Raw genomic sequence first — 21,628 nt, 5'->3', positions numbered from 1 at the left:
GAATGCACTTGCTGACCTAAGCGACGGTTTTTGGTACCGTCTGCGGAGGTTTAACTATGCACTATTGCATAAGATATTGTGTAACAGCTCGTTCACGCGGTACGGCGTTTTGACCGATTTGGTTATTTTATTGCATTCGCGCCGCAAGAACAAAAATAGTGGAAAATTTAGTGACAAAGCAGTGCACAATGTAGTGACAAAGCAGTGCACGATGTAGTAACAATGCAGTGCACAATGTAGTAACAACGCAGTGGACAATGTAGTAACAAAGCAGTGGGCAATGTTGCAACAAAGCAGTAGACAATATAGTAACAAAAATAGTGGAAAATTTAGTGACAAAGCAGTGCACAATGTAGTAACAACGCAGTGCACAATGTAGTAACAAAGCAGTGGGCAATGTTGCAACAAAGCAGTAGACAATATAGTAACAAAAATAGTGGAAAATTTAGTGACAAAGCAGTGCACAATGTAGTAAGAAAGCAGTATGCACGTGGCAATGAAATCTTTTGGCGAAGATATATAATTGTACGAATACCGTCTCAAGTTTTTACCGATTCGATAAAATGACCGAGGCGGTCAAAAACCGCACAGCGTGAACAAGCTGTAAGACTTTGGCGCTCTATGTATAAACGATGGAAGAGTGGAAGGAGTTCTGCTAGATGTCTCATCAGTGTGCTCGTCTAGCAGAAACAGTCTTGGGCGATATCGTAAGGACGGGCGCAGACCGTGTACGCACGGTCGGTCCGGTGACTCATCAGCTCGTGGCGCGGAAAGCGTCGACTAGTGGGCCATCTACACGGCGAGTATGGGAACTAGGCACCGTAAAACCATACAAAAATCTACGTTACGAGATAATTTCTTTCTCTTCTGCGCATCATTGTACTTCACTTAAAGAGAGATTCTTTACCAATGTAGTATGATTGACACATTCAAATAGTCATTTTCTTGACTACTCGTGAAATGCTGAATGACTAAAAATAGTGATTTTCTTGATTGCTCTTGAAATGCAATTTAAAATAAAAAATCCAAATAAAATTTATTTGCGCAATTAAATCCGAATAAAATCCATTTTGGATAAAGCAACGTAACTTATAATTTTCAATTTTATTATTATTTACACGGCTGTAAGATTACAAGGTGGCGTAAATTATCTTCCGTAACATAAATTAGTATGGTTCTATATACTCTCTTCTAATTAGACTACAGATTTTATGCATTTATGACCGAAGTAGACAAGTAGAAATTACAAAACACTGTCGTAGCAACCTCAACCGATTAAAATGATTAAGAAACGAAACAAATGTCTACGTACATCGCGGATCATAGAATTAACGCAGACAATTTTGATTTCGCATAAAAAAAGTCCGCGATCTATTTCTAATATTCTCGTGGAGTGTGTGTGAAGCTAGGCTCGCCATTGGCCGTGGCATATATCTTAGAAACGCTTCTGGTGTTTCGCAGTCGCGAACTATTAGTACAGCTAGCTTTTAATTAAAACGAGAATCCGGTAGGGGAACCGAATATAATTACAATGTCGAAGTGAAAAATCCTGCTTCTTGCGCCGGTGAAAAAAGAAAACGGTATCTCGTAATCAATATCGCAATCGGGCTGCATCGAAAACATTTCCGCCCTCTCATTTAATTATTATTTTATAATTTTATTTGATCATTAAAACGCGAACTGAAAACGGCGGAATATTACACGACAAAGTAAATAATACGGATTAATAAATTCAGCAAATGAAGTTTCTTTCATTAAAATCGCGGGAGCCCCGGGGAGCTTGTTGCGCTCGTTTTTCGCGAACACTTTTAATGAAAACCGTTGGACCGAGAACGTTACGGCGCGAACGGGAAAGAATGGTTTCGGTTGAAACGTGTTTGCCGGTGGTTGATCCTTATGTCGGCGGGATCGTAGGTTTTCCACGGCCGATTCTCTATCGCGCGCGGTGAATCAGGAATTGGAGAATCGCCGGAAGCGTAACCCGCGGATAAAAGAGGCCGGATCAAAGGAAATCCCATAATCAGCCGGTAACGCGATTCCCGGCGATGCGACAGAGCACATATACGGAATCGGCGTTCATAAACAAGTTTGCTTCATTACAGGCCCGGAATAATTGTTTCCCTCCTCCTTTATTACAAAATCCCCAATTGCAGCCCCCGCGCCAATTAACCGCCGGCGACACGCCTCTTTTCCAACCCTTTAATTGCCGCATTTTCTCGCGTATCGACGGGGGGGAGGGCTCCCCTTTGAGCTCTACCGATTCAACCGATTTCCCTCGTATCGATTCCACCGCTATTCCGCTAGATTGTGTGTGTGTGTGTGTGGCTCTTATATTTCCGTCGACATCAAATCAAGACGTCCGCGAAAACGCACCGCTTCGTTTGTCGACGCCCGTGCAGCACTTAATCACCGAAAACGATACGGCACGGTACGCGCCTGCGATCAGAAAATCATAAAATCAATTTAATCTCGATTAAAGTGCACACGCACACCTTCGACAAGCCCGGCACGAATAAATTAACCTCGGCTTGTATGGAGGAACATGAATTTTGATGCAATAGATTAATTCAGCTATTTTGACAAACTCGAATTTAATAGAATGATTCGGCCGTTCCCGGCGAGCATGAACTCCGATTTAATAGATTAATTTGGCTGCACGTAATTCGATTGACGAATGCAGCCCGAGCAGAAGCTTGTTTCGCATTAGCCGGGGCCCAGCATCCAAATTACCGTTCACTGTTTAGCATTTTCGCCGGTTGACCCGGAATTCCGGGAATACTGTTCTTTCCGGATCGCCGTTGTTCCTCGCGATCAGATAATTACCAGCCGAATGCCGGGCTCGATCTTCGAGAAATAACGAGTCGATCGATTTGCACGGGTGCCTATGCGGCAGAGCTGTACGAGAACAAGGAGATATCGGGCCTAGGGGTCGGAATTGTTCAGGCACAGACAAGCTGCGTTGTCAAAAATTATATGCGACGCTCAAATCGGGTCGCGAGTTGTTTTCAGTTGGCCCGATCTGAATAATTCCATCTGAACCTGACCCGAACAATTCCAACTGAATCTGATTCGAATAATTCCAACCGAACCTGTTTCGAACAATTCCAACTGAACTGATTCGAATAATTCCAACTGAACCTGATTCGAACAATTCCAACTGAACCTGATTCGAACAATTCCAACTGAACCTGTTTTGAACAATTCCAACTGGATCCAATTTGGACAATTCCAACTGAACCTGATCCAACCAGTTCCAACTGAATCAGATTCGGACAATTCCAACTGAACTTGATACGAACAATTCCAACTGAACCTGTTTCGAATAATTCCAACTGGATCCAATTCGGACAATTGCAACTGAACCTGATCCAAACAGTTCTAACTGAATCAGATTCGGACAATTCCAACTGAACCTGTTTCGAACAAATCCAACCGAACCTGACCCGAGTAATTCCATCTGAACCCGATCCGAACAATTTCAACCGAACCCGATCTAATTCTAACCTGATCTGACGTAACGCGACCAAAATCAAACAATTCCAAACCGCCGCGATTCGTACAATTTCAATTTCAACCAATCCGACACGAACAATTGCAGTGCAATTGGCAATTTAGCCGATTCTAACAATTCTAGTGCAATCCAGATCGAATCGAACAATTCCAATTTGACTCAAAACGACTCGGGCAATTCCAAATCGATCTAGCGCGAACAATTCCAGTGCAACTTTGCCAAATTCGAGCAATTCATATGCAACCCTACTCAAATCTAACAATTCCAATTTGACTTGATCCGACTTGAACAATTCCAATTCGATTCAACAGAACTCGGACAATTCCAATTAGGCCGGACCGAACTGGAAGTCTAACAATTCCAATTCGATCCGGCTCGAACAATTCCAGTGAAACTTCATCCAATTCGAGCAATTTCAAATCGATTAGAAACTATTCCAACCTGATCTGACACGACTCGAACGATCCGATTTGAACAGTTCCAATTCAACTGGATCTGGATAATTCCTATGTAACTCAAATAATTCCATTTTGATTTAAACAATTTCAAATCGACCTGAACAATTCCAACTCGATTCGAACAATTCCAATTTGATCAGAACAATTTCAATTTGATCAGAACAATTTCAATTTGACCAGGACAATTTCAATTTGACCAGGACAATTCCAACTCGACTCGAACAATTCCAATTAGATCTAAGAAATTCCAATTGGACTCCCGAATAATTTCAATTTCTGCCAAACAATTCCAATGTGACCAGAACAATTCCAACTAGACCTGAGAAATTCCAATTCGGCCCAAACAATTCCAATCTGAACCGAACAATTCCAACTCGATCCAAACAATTCCAATTTGACCACAACAATGCCAATTTGTCTAGAAAAATTTGAACTTGACTCGAACAATTCCAACTCGACCAGAACAATTGCAACAATTGGCCCGTCCCGACTCGACTGAATTAATTCGAACGCGGCTCGATCCGACCCGAAAAATGTCAACTTAACCCGAGCCTCAAGAACCCAATGTTATCGGTGTCTCGTATACTGTGTGGTTGTTCCGGAAGTTTCTTGTAATAGCATCATCCGATCCCACTGTTCGATACTACCCAGCAGCGTACCGTTTTCACCGAATTCATGCAATCAATGGAAGCAACACTCGCGAGGCGGTAGCTTATTAGCTGGCTCCGGGTCTTACCTATCGCCGGAAACGAGTTGACTGCCGCATTTGCTGCAGGTGAAGCATTTCTGGTGAAACACTGATCCACCCGCCCTCATCACCAGCTCGCTGGCAGGTATCGCGTTGCTGCAGCCCGCGCAGGCACCGCTGCTTCCGAACATTCTGAAACAATTACGAACATCATCGATTAATTAACTGGCTCGGCTAGACCTCCTATCTGTAGATCGCGGCAATGTTTTCGGTGAAAAATTACCACTCGATTTTCGTTCGCGAAAAATTCGAACTCGTCGCATTCAGGCATTTATTAATATAATGAAATATCGATATATTCCTTAACGATTTTTAATTAATACACAATAATTTGACAATGTCCTGAAAATTTTCTGATGTCTCTATCATTTTATATTTCAAAATCAGTGTTGCAAATCATCTTGTAATTAGCGTTAATGTACAGTGTAATTATAACTTAATACAGTAATTATTCTTACGCTTCGCATGCAAAACTTTTTAACACAGGCTAATACAAATTTATGCAACTAGAGATAGTAATACAATTTTTATTGTTTTATTAAATGTTTGCATTTACGTATCTACATTTAATTTATTAAGACAAATGCGATGATCCAATTCGCCATAAAGACAGTATCGACGTAACGATGATTATGTTTGTATCCATATGTAAAGTATCCCCAGTTTATTCTACCAACAACTTCGTTTGAATATTTCATGCGAGTTTTAATATTTCCCGCTGTAATTTTAATTTTCCAGAGAGAAGAGAATGTTGTTGGACTTAATTTGCAACCCGGCATTTAATAAATTCTGCATTGCAAAACAAATATTATTAAACTTCGTTTTATTATTCATTTATCGAAAAAGGAATAACGGTCGGAAAAATTGTGTCTCTCAAGGTTGCCACGAGGGAAGCCATAAGCGGAACCGATCAGGCGAATTCGCTGGAGCTGCTGTCGATGCGCGGGGGTTGGTAGCCACCGCGGGACAAAGAGTGACTTTTCGAAACGGTAAGATCGCTCGAAATATTAATAATCGCCCGATATTAATCCGCGTACGCGGAAATTAATTAATCCCAGCTGTATCGATGGTTCATTGAGTTATACGGGCAGCTGGATATTCTAATGAGTGTAGATTTATGTCAGGCGCGTATTATGAATGCAATAATGTTGACTGAAAGCTTATATCCCGCAAAAACATAAATGGACGTGTATGCTAAACAGATATTAAATATATATTATCCGCATTATCGGGGCACCGACAAAACAGCGCCGCCCCCTCTCCACCTCCGTACGAAATTGATGTGTTTATTAACCCGGTTCGAGGCGGCATGGCCGCTCCACAGGGTCCGCATGACGTATTGAGAGGAAAAATCGTTTCCACAAAATATTGGGTGAGCAACTAAGTGATTGCCGATTTGTTCAATGAAATAAAAAAATTTTTTTTACTTGGAACGAAGTTTAATCTGTAATGTATTTTCCATTTTGTTCGATGACCTTTTGCCATCTCTCTGACAACTTGAAAATTCCACGCTCGTAGAAAGTCTGATCCTTTTCGGCCAAAAACTGAGTTAAGTGAGATTTTACAGCGTCATCATCGTTAAAAGTTTTACCACGAAGGGAGTTGTCCAGGGATCGAAATAAGTGGTAATCCGATGGCGCGAGATCAAGGCTATATGGTGGGTGTAGCATCAATTCCCAACCAATATCCATCAATTTTTGCCGAGTGGACAAAGACGTGTGCGGCCTAGCATTGTCCTGGTGGAAAATGACACCTTTACGATTGACCAATTCTGGTCGCTTTTCTTTGGCCGCTGCATTCAATTTGTCCAGTTGCTAACGTTCGCGGATAATAAAAAATAACATAATAATAATAATAATAATAATTTTATAATATAACATTTACGAATATCATAAAAATGAGAGTGAGAGACATCTGTAACTGTGAAATCGGCAATTACTTAGTTGCCAACCCAATAGTTCCCAAATAAAATCGCTTTGGCCTACATGGTGTCCCAAAAGTTACGCAATCACAGGATATAAGGGGTTTCTGAGGACATTTGAAGTAACTATTTTCTTTGCAAAAATTTTCTCAGTGGCATCGTTAACGAGTTATTAACGAAAAACCACTGACCAATGAGAGGACAGAGAGCCCAGTTCCGCTCGTTGGCCCGGTCGTCTAGCTCCAGCTGATCTCGCCTCTCATTGGTCAAGTGTTTCTCGTTAATAACTCGTAAACAAAGCCGTAGATTGCGTTTGGATGATAAAGCATCCGCTATGGAAAAAGTGACTTCGAATGACTTCAGGGTTCCTCATTTCCCGATTTCCAGTAACCTTTGGGACACCCTGTACAATTCGACGAAACCGGTCGAACAATATTCCGGAGCACAATACGCCGCGAAAAACCGTCAGAGAATGCAAACGACAGGGACGAGTGTCGGTCGTAGTCGATTCGACGGTAATTAGAGGACGAGTGGGTACCTCGAGCAGGCTAAACAGAATAACGAAAAACGATCGCGGGTTTCTGCAGAAGGGTCGCGCCGGGTTAATCAATTGACAGGAGATTCATGGATTCAGCATCGTGGGTTCGCGATTAATTGAAAGCCACCGTACGGGGGTAGACGGGGGTTCGAAAGAGAGCCCGGGTACAAGTTGGTAAAACTAGACCAAGTCGCGCTATTAATCCGCATATACAAATTCAACAGGGGTCGTCGGGAGCGGGCTTGCTCGGCGCAAGGGTCGCGTCGCCTCGCGTCGGCCAGAAAATCCTGGCGGATGGAGCGAGAAAGGCGACCAATTACTGGCGGAGCGTAGGGCTCCGAGGATGACATTCTCGGAGCGGTTTCAGCGCGGAGAGCGATAGACACGAGGCGTTTCCAATTAAATCTTGCACCGGTCTCGTCGCGCAAACACTTTCTAACTAAATGAGGTTAGGCCAGTAACAGAGAGACCCGGGCGGCCATGTAGAATCCTATATTCAACCGCCACGGTTTCCTTTCTTCTTTTCTCCCTTATTATGCGCCGTCCCGGCGTGCCGAGGCGTCGTCGTTCCGGCTGCTTTAAACGAGACCAGCTCCGATTATAATAAGGCGTCGCGTATAATTGTCGCGGCGTCTTCGTCCGCGTGCACGTAAGCCCCCGACACCTGTCCCGCGCCCTTTACACCGAACCCTAAACGGTCTCTAGCCACCGCAACGCGAGAAAAAGAATATACCACGTGAACACGGACTCCGGGAAATTCCCATTTCTCGCTTTCACCAGACACATTTCTGCGGCTTTTACACGCAAAACGTTGCAACCAACGACGATCTACGAGTCGCAGCATTGTCCACGGCCGCTTAGAAATGCTGAGTATTACAATTTATGCATACGATTTACTAGGAATTTAATGATCCAGTTATGATCAGTGTCAGAAACGTCGTTGCCGAACAATTCATCATTTTTATTCCGGTGCTTTTAGTTGTAGAAGAATTGTAGGTTATATATATATGTTACAGATGTCGCGAGGCTCGCGACGACATTACTATGTTGCGTATCAACTCGCATCTTTCGTTGTTTCGTCTGCTTCTTGGCGTCCCGGTGCAGCGTAGCGGGAAACCACGTTTGTAAAATACGTTGCGGAAAGATTTTGGAGGAGTTCTATTATATTTCAAATCGCTTAACTATTTATAAGTGTATGATTATTTTCGTATATTCTGTTGTATGGTGCATTCAATGAAGTTTGAGATTTATAAAACAAGTAAAAAGTCTCGGAACATGTTGATTACAATTGGACTTTTATGCGGATTTTTATGCAAAATAAAAATAGTCAAAGTCAATTATGAGTAACATGAATTAGATGATGGATGAGGGTTCTATAACCTTTTAGGTACGGCTGAATTCTGCGCGAGGCTATTTCTCTGGACGGCAGAGTCTGATACTGTATATACAGGGTGTCCCAAGAATGTCTCGCAATCCGAAAGTGGCGGGTTCCTCAGGCCATTCGAAGCAACTTTTTCCTTTACAAAAATGTTCTCCGAGGCACCGTTAACGAGTTATTAACGAAAAACAGTGACCAATGAGAGGCGAGCTCAGCTGGCGCGAGGCGATCGAGCCAATGAGCGGAACTGGGCTTCGCGCGCCGGTTGGCTGGGCCGCCTCGCGTCAGCCGTACTCGATTCTTATTGGTCACTGTTTTTCGCTAATAACTCGTTAACGGTGCCTCGGAGAAAATTTTTGTAAAGGAAGAAGTTGCTTCAAATGATCCGAGGAACCCGCCATTTCCGGATTGCGAGACATTTTTGGGACACCCTGTAGACTGTTGTAAATCGATGTCAAGACAAAAGAAGTGTGAAACGATGCATATGAAGACGATTATTTGGTTCAAACGATGAGCGAGTGAGCTACTAGAGCAAGCCACTATAGTGGCGCGTCGTCCAGAGAGACATCCGCGAACGTCACTATAGTGGCGTGTCGTTCTAAAAGATGATATCCGCGGAAGCCACTATAGTGGCGCGTCGTGCCTAAAAGGTTAAAATTCGTCCCTGAACGTCGTCATCTAACAGTCGCGCAGCTGCAACGGCAGCAGCGATCACGTGAACGGTTTGTTCACATTTTGTGCCAGTTGAACTTAGTATAGTCACAATATCCTGCGCTTTAGTAAATTCATTGCAAAAAGAACATTCCATTTTGTAATAATAGAGATAAGTATTACGGAGAAAAAAGTGTATTCGTAGTAACTCCGGCTCGAATAACAAATACGAACTGTACGAACTTACTGATATTTTTCATGAGAAATTCTTCTCGTACGAACTTTTACCGTCTTTCTGCTGTTTAGTTTCACTGAAACGACAGCTAGCGGCAAATGAATAAAATCCGCAGTCTGATCGCCAGTTTTTGTTCACCACCGTGCAGTCGGTTTTACATTCTGTCGGTTCTGTTGTTTTCGAAGCTTTTATTGCACGTGTAACCATGAATTTGTATTCATCGTCATGTAAACTTGTCACGTTCCATCTGTTTTTGTTGTTTCTGGTTCTGTTTTTTTTTTTTTTTTTTTTTAAACATCGTCGAGGATTAGAAAATTGTATAGGGCAGATAGCCGACACTATAGCGATTTAATTAGTGTGCGAAAATATTCAACTAAACGTTTGTTACTTTTTGAAGAGCCTCGCATCGAGTCAGCTCTAACCTAACTTCTGGGGCAGACGTTGAACGCAATTTGACTTGAATTTATATATATATTTATATATATATATATTTATATTTTTATATTTTTTTATTATATATATAATATTATATTATATATAATAATATAATTATATATTTCGTATCGTTCTGAACCAATACGGCATAAATCCATTTTCATTAATTCTTTATGCAGAATAAAAATCAATTACAAGACATAGGGAGCCAAATACAAGCTTTCCTTCTTTCTTTAGTCATTTGTATAAGTTCAGATTAATACATCAACGTTCGCAGTCTCTTCTAATCTTGACACCGTTTCAAATCGTGTCTATTCATTTTCGCTACAAATGCATAAAATCCGTAATCGCCGGAGTTTCGTGTTCATTTTTCCAAGGATACAGTTCGCAGGATAAATCGTCGCAACGACGCATTCGTTTCACGGGAATCGCGTCGAACAATCGCGAATCGTGCTCCGGCGGCAATTTGCTCGCTGCGTTCCCTATTTTCTCGTTTCATTAGATCGGCAAGGGCGCGAAATTCCGGCGAAAAAGGCGGCGACGCCGTCAGAAAGGGTGGCTTAGCGGAACCGGAGACTCTCGGCAGTTCAATCCGGTCGCGAACAATGATTCGTCCAGTTGCAAAACGCATTGTAAACGCTCCCGGAACGGAGTCGGTCGAGTTTCGGGTTCTAGAGAGGTCGGGGCCCTTCGGAGACCGGAGGATGGGGCCGACGAGACCCGGCGGACGGTGTCATGAGATACCGAATAATCGGATTTACAGGATGTTTTTCGCCGTGAGCTGGAAACTCGTTTATTAAAATTCAAATTTTGCAGTATTACATTTTGGAAAAACTACTGCGTATATCGATAACCCTTGAAAAATTCAAGATCCAAGATGTCGGTCATTCGAAAGACTTTACTTTACTTTCCTTCTTACTTTTGTATTTTGTATCATTCTTTTTCTCTTCCAATTTTTATTGTACTTGTGTGACGGCTAGACAAAATCTCTAATTTCATGCTTCTTCTATAACAAAGGATTTTTTTGGATTTTTTAGTATACCTGAATCAATAATAATAATTATTATTAAAACTTGGCAATTTAAGAAATTATTAACGTTTGAAATTAGCGCGTATCTCTAATTTTCGACTAGTAATTTCGAAATTTCTCTTTATCGTAATATATTCGAACAAATTGGATTTCGCTAGAATACATACTTTGCTAGAATGTAAAAGGGTTAAAGTACCATCCGCTACAATAAATTCTTACTTTCTACTCCGAGTTCTATTTTAATTAAATTACTTTGTTTTCGTGGACATTTTTGGGGTTGATTTTCGTCATTCTCGCGCATGCAGTAAACTATGCAACTAATTCAAGCTACATTTCCTAAAATAATATTTCTGGTATTCAAGTGACAATCACTTATCGACGTTGCGTCTCTTGATTTTAATCATCGATCAAAAGAATTATTAATCAAAAGAATTATATTAAAAGAATAAAGTTCATATTATAATATAATTAATTGTTTCTTTAATCAGTCGTCATTAATACCAGTTGCTTTTCAGTTTACAATTGGACGAAAATCGACTTCTGATCACTGTCAGATCATTTCAGTCGCACCGTGGGGCGCAGAGTGAGCTTCGTACAATAGTATAATCTCGGAACGTATGACTCCGTCACGATAGACGGGGCGAGCCTCGGCTCGGCTCGGCTCTGCTCGCGAAACGCGCTGCACCGCGTGTGCACCACGCCTGCGCCGCGCTCTCTGTGTCATTAAAATTCCACGCTTTATGATCAGCAGCCTTTTCTGAAATGGTTATTAATAGTCGCGTGACTCGCAGCAATTAAAAAAAATAATCAATGTAAATATGTGGGTTAAGTGTAGCCCCGGCTTAACGTACCGCGTAAAAATCGCGCGGACCGTGAGAACCGCGAAAAACTTGCACGATCCAACGATGAATTATCGAGCGTTTTGTCCAGGAATTAATGACCGGCCTCCTCTCGGCGGCTGTCGCGGGAACAATGATGCTTCCGGATTCGAATATATAATTTCCGTTCGCTTTTTCCGCGGTTTTTGCGGAGACCGCGTTCTTTCGCGCGGTCCGAAAATCGAATTTCCCGGTCAAAAAAGGTCAATTTTCCAAGGCGAAAATTTCTTCGAACAGGACGATCCTGCGAGCGGACCTGCGAGCCAGCGCAAACCGATCTCGCAGCACCGTTTCTGGGATCGGCGACCGCGCGCAGCAATTGTCAGAGTCGTCAAGCCCGGAGTGCCGCGCACCGTCGCCGGGAATGATCGTTACAAGGTTCTTCGATTAACGGAGGACCGAAAATAATCGCTGGGAGAATCCTGTAGGACGAGACGCGTCGGTCCGATCCTGCTTAGCGTGCGTCCCTCGGAGCGTGAATTGCCGATCGCCCGGCAGAATCCTCGGAACGAGGCATCTTCGGTCTGACGCGGTGTTTATCGCCGGCATCGGGACCTCGGCAACGGTCTTCCGCTATCGGCAACGTCGCACAGTGGTCCCTTTTCTCGAATAGCTGGCCAGAATCCGTAACTGCGTGCGTTTTTAAACGAATATCGGTACTCTCGTGCTTTCAAGGTGAATTGGAACATGCAAAAATGCAGAATTCGAAATACACCATGTTGTTTGTTTTTTCAGAAAATTTATCATTTTTGATATTTCGTTGTATTTGTGAAAGCAGAATAGCGTGACGATTTTAATCTTAAACTGTTCTTGTCATTGATTGTTGTAAAAATATTTATTTTACGGTTTTTAAAAGAGTTTAATAACTAACAGAATCAATTATAATCATTATGATTATGAATATATATGATTATAAATAATATCACTGCAAATGATGCGATAACAAACAGCATAATAGATTATAAACGTTGATTGAAATAAAATATTACATTCTGTAGACCTAAATAATTTCAATTAATCTAAATTATTTCAATCAATATTTATTTTGGCCAACTGTTTGAAGAAAACGAACCATTGAGTTACAGTGGTCATTATTCTCAAAAAGTTCACAGGATTTAATGTCCATTTCATTTAAGTTAAGTTCACAGGCCAAAATTCACAGGATTTATATAAAAATCGGCACGTTTTGGTTTTTCAGGTTGTCGAATTCGAATAAGTTATAAAAAAAGCAAAATTCGCACAAGCACAAACATTATTCTTAACTTATTTTCCGAGCGATTCAATAATTTTGATAGACTGTTTTTAAAACATTTAAGAAACCACACAGCACAAACACGTTGGCCAAAATAGTAATACAGAATTATAATTAAAATAAATTCGAATAAAACTTTTCCAATCGAAAATTATCTTTTGGCCAGTTAATTTAAAAATGGGACCATCGTAGTGGCTTTTCTTAAAAAGTTGGCCAAAATTCGCGGGATATTTATGAAAATCCGGCACTCCTTTCTGATTTTCAGATTATCGAATTCGAATAAGTTCTAAAAAATGGAAAAACTCGTTTCGGCCAGCTGTTCGGTAAATGGGACCGGTGTTGTGCCTCGACGCTTGATCCGCAGCGGGAGCTTTCCCGTTCCTGCCGCGAGCCGTCCCCGAGATTAGTTAAAATGTATTCGCCACGGTGAAATTAATATCCATCCATTAGCATTATGCTTGCCGCTATCTCGGGCCAATTTCCTGGAATGTCCGCGTCAGGTGTTCGATTACGGCCGGCGATCTTAACATTTTAGCGGATTCCCTTGACATTGCGGATCTCCGGGGCCCCGCGTACGCATCATTCCGCCGCGGGCTTATATCTTCGTTAATGGCGGCTAATGTTTGCTGAACGTTGTCAGCGGTATACCGGTGCCTCGTAAAGTCCGCTGTTTATACCGCAATTAGCCGTGTTACGATACGTAGGTATGTCGAATCGAGGCGCGACGCTGGCTTTCTTCGCTCCCACGGGCCGTTTCGGGATCCTCTTTTCCCCCGGGATCGTCGAACTCGTCCCGTAATTAATTCGTTCCCGGCGACGATCGGTATCCGAACCGATTCCCGATGCGCGATTCCGTTAAATCGAACCTCGACGTGATTTTCTTTCTCCAACCGGGCGAAGATAGAACGGCGTGTAACTTATTCGGGAAACGTCCGCTTCGCGACATTTATCGAGACGCGTTCGGCTACTAATCTCTGGCCGTGAACACTTTTTGATAAGAGTACCACGAGCGAGGATTTTTCTTTTCTCTTTTTTTATTTATTTTTATTCTTTTATTTAAGATGGCGTCAGTTTGCTATTGCAGTTAGGATCACGGTTGGGCAGTCATCGATTATTTTCTGATTAGTTTTCTAATTGTTTGCGAGAATTGTAATCGTTGCTAGAATTAATCAGCAGTCGTGATTACATGATCTGTCATCATTAAGCAGTAAACTGTAATCGCGAACGAATGATTATTACTTTATCATTGCATAGTTTAAGCATTAGGTATTCAAGAGAACCACCAATATTCGCAATTTCATATCGGTATAAAAGAATTTTAAAAGATTTTTATATGCATAGATTTGGTAATAGTTTATGTTTTTGGGTACAAGAGATTCCTCCATATTCTCAGTTTATGTATTAGGATTCAGTATGCATAGTTTGTAATATTCAGATTCGAGAGAAATTTCTATATGAATAGTTTAAGTACTAGGATTCAAGCGAACCTCGCATATTCGCAGTTCAATACTAGGATTCAAGATATTTCAATATGCATAGTTTGCAATATTAAGATCCGAAAGAATTTTCCATATGCACAGTTATGCGCTATGATTCAAGAGAACCTCTCATATTAACAGTTTAGTACTAGGATTCAAGACAATTTTTAATACGCATAGTTCAGTATTAGGATTCAAGACAACTTGCAATATGCACAGTTTGTAATATTAAGATTCAAGACAATTTTTCATGTGCACAATTAGGCACTAGGATTCAAGGGAATCTTCCATATTCACAGTTTATGTTTTAGGATTCAAGAGATCCTCTCATATTCACAATGTATGTACTAAGTTTCAAGACAACTTTTAATGTACATAGTTTGCAATATTCAGATTCAAGAGAATTTTCTATATGCACAGTTAGGCACTAAGATTCAAGAGAACCTCGCATATTCATAGTTTAATATTCAGTTTGGAGCAGTTTCCACAGTTTAGGATTCAAAATAACTTTCAATAGGCACAATTTGTAATATTAAGATTCAAGAGAGTATTCCATACACATAATTTCAGTACTGAGATTCAAGAGAACATTTAATATGCATAGTTCAAGTACTAAGATTCAAGAGAACCTTTAATGTGCATAGTTTGTAGCATTAAAATTCAAAAGAGCTTTCCATATACATACATAGTTAAAATATTAGTATTCAAGAGAACTTGCAATTTGCATAATTTATGTGTGAGGATTTAACAGAATTTTCCATTTACATAATTTTAGTATTAGGGTTCAAGAGAATTTTCCATGTGCACACTTTAAGTATTAGTATTCAAGAGAATCTCGCCATACACACATACAATTTAAGTACCAGGATCCAAGAGAACTTGCCACACACATATTTTAACTCATATTAATAATATTAATATATTAATTAATATATAATTATAGTTATTAACTATAATATACATATTAATAACTATATATATATTATTAACTATAATTATATATTAATTAATATATTAATATTATTATTATAATATATATTATAATTATATATGATATAATATATTATTAATATTATATATAATAACGCATTAGAATTCAGTATATCCGTTTATGCGAACAAATGTTGCCAAAAGTGTAGTCAAGAAAACGATACAATTTTGCCGAAAGTTTTCAGATAACAAATTTTCAATGCACCCCCCGTTTCACCTATAAAATTCACATCGAGCAGCCTCGCAGATTAATGTTTCTCATTAGTTCGAGGATTAATCGGATACAGTTTCATGAAAAATGTTTTGCCGCAGGATTTTCCAGAGCAGAATATTGCCGGGGATCTTTCCGGACTGGCGTTGTCATTTTCTCCTCTGTGGAAGATCCGGTGGGTACGCCTTTGTCTAGATCGAGGGAGAGATAATGAGCAAGTCATACTCTTTAATTAAACGGTTTTACTGGTACAATAATTCTTGTCCCGACCCGGGGAGCTTGATTGATTCCGCTTAGGTTCTTGCGTCGAAAGCTCCGGCATGCAACATGTTCCTGCTTAATGAGGTAAAAAAAGGGTGAATCATTAAGTCTGTACAAGTTTGTAATCAACTCTCGGATGAACAATCTCCAGTGTTGCCTATAAAGATTAATCGAAACCAGCCTGGAGTCGGACTCCTTTCGGAATACAGTATAGAAACACGATTTTCCGGAAAATTATATTGCTATAATTCGCAAAATGAACAAGATAGAAAAAGAAAAGACTTGAAACAAAATTTACTTCTTTCGCCCAAATCTAATAAGAAAGTAAAAACAAATATCAATCATTTGTTTACAAGTTTTCCCTAATCGTTTAAACAGTTAACAAATCATATTCCACGCAATACATTTGAACAAAAGGAGTAATTCTTGTTCGAAGATTTTTCTAGTATTATAGTATTATAGTATTATTTTATTATTTTATTATTTTATTATTTATCATAATTATTATATAATATATATTATTTATCATATTTATTATAATTCATTATTTATTATTTTATTATTATTATAGTATTATTTTTCTAGTATTATAGATTTTCTAGTATAGCTCGCGGATTATAGTAGTAAAATAGAAAATAGATTATTCGGGAGTTGCTTGGCACCCCTTAACGCGAATTTACGTACGAAAAAGAATTGCGACACGTGTCTATACGTGCTCTACATATATTCGAAGTTTTAGAATTCTTTGAATGTCCACCTTGAAGTTCCATTATCCGAACATTCCTGTCTAGCTGATCAGTTCGGATAATCGAGCTTCCATTGCGCCAACAAAATACCATCTCCAGGCTGGCCGAACGAAAGGAACCGCTCTCGACATATTCATAGCGGATAACGGAACGGTTTTTCAGTCGAATCACGTAACATCGCTTCTTACAGCGGGTTCGATTTTTACGCCCCGGGCCAATTACATTCATCGCCGAAGAAATTCGAGCGCGTTTGTTCTATTATCCAACACGGCCAACAGGGAAGTGGAAACGAGAAAGCGCGCGAGTAGAAAATGAAATGAAGTTCTTGCGTACAGCGCGCGCCTTGGGTGTGGTTGTGCGTTTAATTGCATCGGATAGTGCGGCGGCCTTTGCGCGTACTGTTGCCTCCTCTTCACGATCGAGCAAGCGAAAGGTGAAAAACCAGGATCGAAGGTACAGTGGAAATCTCGTCTGATTCGTTATTTTCACGCTGGCCCACTCGGAATAAAATTAAACGATCGCTATATGACTGCGGGCATGGGACTACTGACGCTTAAAACTTCGAAGGGGTGGGGGTATAGGTCACGCGAAGCAGCGTATAAGAATGCAAGCAATGTCACGTGATCTACTCCCACTCCTTTGATTGAAAATCTGGCTTAATCTCCTGGCAAACCATGATCGGAATTGACGGATAACAGTGGCGTGAGATACAATTTTTACCAACCAAATAAGTGCAAATTGTTCACCGACGATATTTATTGTTCTGTTATTTATTTGTTCAGATTTATATATATAATAAGTTAATTTATATATAATTTAATATATATATATAATATATATTATTAATATATTATTATTATATATATAATATTATATTATAATAATATATTATTAATATATATATATATATATATATATATATATATATATATATATATATATATATATATATATATATATATTTAATATTATATATAATAAGTTAATTTCTAGTAACTTCATAATTTATTTCACTCGCATTTGCAACGATTTTTGTAGCTTACATTTCAGGACGTAAGCGAACATTTTCGAAACTCTCACACTTACGCCACTGTGATTCTAACCCACTTAATTTGTAAACAGTGTTTACTCCTGATCCAAGAATTGAAAAGAATGATTTTTATTCTTTCTTAATTTTCCAAATATTCGTCTGAAGTACCGAATTATTGCTAATGCCCGAGTGTCGCTGTCTCATATCGCAGACACTGCAATTGGATGATCTCAGCGCCATCTACAGCGCCATCCGATTCCAATGGTTATTTTTAACCCTTTCTTTCGCTTTTATTAAAACTAGAATGGATCGATTGTATCGCCGGTGTGCAACATTATCGCGCCGAGGATCTACATTGTCAGCAATTCGCTAGTAAATCAAGTGCAACCGAGTGTTGCGTTTCAATGGTACATGCAACACTTTCGTGTTTAGCGGCCTGCACTCGACGACAGCTACAGCTGCCCCACCTATGCAAATTGCTTTACGGAAGATCACTGCGAATGAAACGATATGAAAAATCTTCGAATACATTGCCCACAGCTTGCTACACCTTTCAACACGTACACGGTGTTCCTGCTATCTCAAGCGAGCATCTTTTTTCCAAGTGAACCACACTGTCTGAGATCAGCTGAGATCAGCAGATCAGCTGATCTTATACACGGTGGTTCACTCAGTTCGGTATGATTTATTAGTTTGGTCTCAAACATCTCTGACACGTGGACAATTTATGGTAGAAAATGATTGCGAAGATAGAAATTAATGATCCTTTCATTCTGTAGTAATTTCTCACAAGGAATAAAGTATTAGAAATAATAAAATATTTAATAAAATATTTGTAAGATATTAAATAATAAAATATTTCTCACAAGAAATATTTATAAAATATCAAATAATAAAATATTTCTTACAAGAAATATTTATGAAATATTAAATAGTAAAATGTTTCTCACAAGAAATATCTATAAAATATTAAATAATAGAATATTTCTCACAAGAAATATTTATAAAATATCAAATAATAAAATATTTCTTACAAGAAATATTTATAAAATATTAAATAGTGTTTCTCACAAGAAATATCTCTATGAAATATTAAATAATAAAATATTTCTCACAAGAGATATTTATAAAATATTAAATAAATAATATTTCTCGCAAGAAATATCATAGAAAAATGTAATAATTTCTGGAAAATTATACGAGAAAGTAGGAACTTCCATACAAGCGTTACCAAATGAAAATAGAAAAAAGCTGCAAATAAAAATTGCAAATAATAAACAATTTTTCTAACGTTTCATCTGTTTGATGTCTCATCATTTCACACTGATCTGGGAAACAATAATTTGTGGTCAAAATTCAATTTTTTTGAGTTTCAAAATTTGAATAAAATTTTGAATAAAATTCGTATTTGAATGAAATAAAATAAACAGTCTCGCATTGCTATGCTATAATTTGAAACGTTGAAGACAAGACGACAGAAAACGAATTTCCAGGGTCACCGTGTGCATTTACTGTAAATCCGTATGTTCGAACGGTGCAGATCCGGATAGAAAAGATCAAGTTCGGTAGCATGATCGAAACGCATGGTTTTTCCAAAGCGAGCGCGAAACACTCGGGCAAATTTTCTCCGGAATGTGAAAGGCCTCCCACATTTATATTCGCCTCGGTTATGTGTGCGGTCTCCGTGGTCTTTCTCGCGGCGCGTACAGACCGAATTGTCCGCGAAGAAACGGATCGAAAGCGACTGAAATTCGCGCAGGGCTTTCGAAAGTTGATTTTCGATACATTCGGCCAGCGTTATCGATTCGTGCCGGGTGCAACGAACCCGGCACCCCGCTGCCTTGCTGCTTGATTAATCAAGCACGGTAATAATTACGGTGATTCTCTGATTACTGGGATCGCCGACAGCGGTACTGGCGGTGTTTCTCCTAAAGATATGTGTTTTTCTCGGTGGAAACGATTACCTGTTGCCGAGCCACCTGGAAGAATTCCTGCTCGATCCTGCTCGATCTTGATCAATTTTTCTCCTCGCTTCGAATTAATCATAAGAAAATTATTTACTCAAGTGTAATGTAAACAATTGTTTGGGCTGGGGCGGTAAAGATAATTGTTTATATAAATGTAACGGAGATGATTATTTAAATAAGTGCAATCAAGGCAATATAAAAATTATTCATATAATTAAAATTATATGAAATTATTCATATAATTAAAATTATATGAAATTATTCATATAATTAAAATTATATGAAATTATTCATATAATTAAAATTGTATAAAATTATTTACATAATTAAAATTATATAAAACTACTTATACAAATTATTTATATAAATGTGATGAAGATGATTATTTAAATAAGTGTAATGGAAGAGATTGTTTAATAATGCGCCTAATTCATTCACAGAAGATAGTTCTAATAAATGAGGTCCAAGTTCAGTCAAAGTTGTTAACAATAACATAAGTAAACCAGAAATTAATTGTCAAAAGTTGAAGTGCTTCGTGAAGTGTTTAAAGAGAAGGATTACAATTACCAATCATCTTTGTCTGTAGGTGAACCGAACAATTGAAGAAGATCAATTCAACCTTTCAAAGAATAGAGCAACACAAGATAAAAACAGATAAAAACAAACAAGAGTGATAACAAGAGGATGAGAATAAATCTTGCATCGTGACTGCAGCAGAAAATAGTACACTTTATGCCAAGGAAATAATGCAAGAAAGCAGTACAAGCTAACGCTAGAAAACAGGAAGAAATTGATGGCAATTTTGATTATGGTATCAAAATATTCTTTAGAAAATCTTGGATCTTAATTTGAATAATCATAAATCCTTCTTACAAATATTGTTTTTAGTAAAGCAAAGCTGTGTGCAAAATATGGGTCAGGTTGAGGCATGCAAGCACTATTTTTGTTTAAAATGCAGCTGTGCACAAAATTTGAGCCGGATTGGAGTATACAAATTTTCAAAATTATAGACTGCAAAGCATTTTTGCAAAAATTTTGAATCTCAACTGTGGAGTAACTAAAAATCCTTCCCTCAAGCATTGTTTTTGTGCATAATGTTATACCAACAATTATATTATGAAGACAAAAATATATATTAATATAAAAAAAAAAACAAAAACAAAATGTCTTCGATTATTTATAACAAAAATATAAAAATATTATCTTTTTATGAGTGAAAAAATTCTTGCGAGATACATAAATTACTGAAGTGTAGTTGTTAACATGTGTAAAAATATACACACTTTCCATTTGATATTCTATAGAGAATAATAAAAATAATTAATCTCAGATTCGATTCAAGACTGTTCTCTTTATATTATGGAGTTATCCGAAGGAACTAATATTTTGGATTTCGAAAAAATATATATTAATGTCAAAAAAAACAAAATGTCTTCGATTATTTATAACAAAAATATAAAAATATTATCTTTTTATGGGTTAAAAAAATTCTTGCGAGATACATAAATTACTGAAGTGTAGTTGTTAACATGTGTAAAAATATACACACTTCCCATTTGATATTCTATAGAGAATAATAATAATAATTAATCTCAGATTCGATTCAAGACTGTTCTCTTCATATTATAGAGTTATCCGAAGGATTTCAAAACTTCAATAGTTTCACGCGTGGAGAAAAAACAAAATTTTTTGAATACCATATTTGAAAAATTGACTTCTGATCAGAAATTGCCGCCTCCCAGACTACCGTGCGGCGTTCGGTTAAAACGATTCGGTCGCGATTCAGCGGACCACACGCGGCTCCTTGCGCCGATATCGTATTCGTTCGAGCGTAACTACTCGGTCACAGATAGTGCACCTGTATGCACATACAGGCCACGCAATACCGTCGAAGATACTGCATCTGGCTG

At 38.7% G+C, this 21,628-nt stretch overlaps 1 protein-coding gene and 1 long non-coding RNA gene across 10 annotated transcripts in view; one reads left to right on the top strand and one right to left on the bottom strand.

The window, feature by feature from the left end:
* LOC117225653 (uncharacterized) overlaps positions 1-21,628 on the bottom strand; it is a 1,038,968-nt gene that overhangs the window by 6,123 nt on the left and 1,011,217 nt on the right. For all 6 annotated transcript variants that reach the window (XM_076526304.1, XM_076526306.1, XM_076526305.1 and 3 more), the window contains one exon: positions 4,706-4,849. In XM_076526304.1, the coding sequence (XP_076382419.1) occupies positions 4,706-4,849 (144 nt within the window). The remainder of the gene's footprint in view (positions 1-4,705; positions 4,850-21,628) is intronic.
* Positions 17-21,091, top strand: LOC117225655 (uncharacterized). Of its 4 annotated transcripts, none has more exons than XR_013034811.1 (6): positions 17-803; positions 5,596-5,706; positions 15,816-15,889; positions 16,912-17,174; positions 20,305-20,529; positions 20,607-21,091. It is a non-coding gene; the product is annotated as an uncharacterized LOC117225655 (long non-coding RNA). The 4 variants fall into 4 exon arrangements; XR_004491558.2 differs by having other exon boundaries at positions 15,816-16,059; XR_004491559.2 differs by lacking the exons at positions 20,305-20,529; positions 20,607-21,091 and adding an exon at positions 18,055-18,696 and having other exon boundaries at positions 15,816-16,059.

The sequence above is a fragment of the Megalopta genalis genome, chromosome 14 (assembly GCF_051020955.1).
Source record: "Megalopta genalis isolate 19385.01 chromosome 14, iyMegGena1_principal, whole genome shotgun sequence".
Lineage (NCBI taxonomy): Eukaryota > Metazoa > Arthropoda > Insecta > Hymenoptera > Halictidae > Megalopta > Megalopta genalis.
This window is presented reverse-complemented; position numbering and strand designations above follow the sequence as displayed.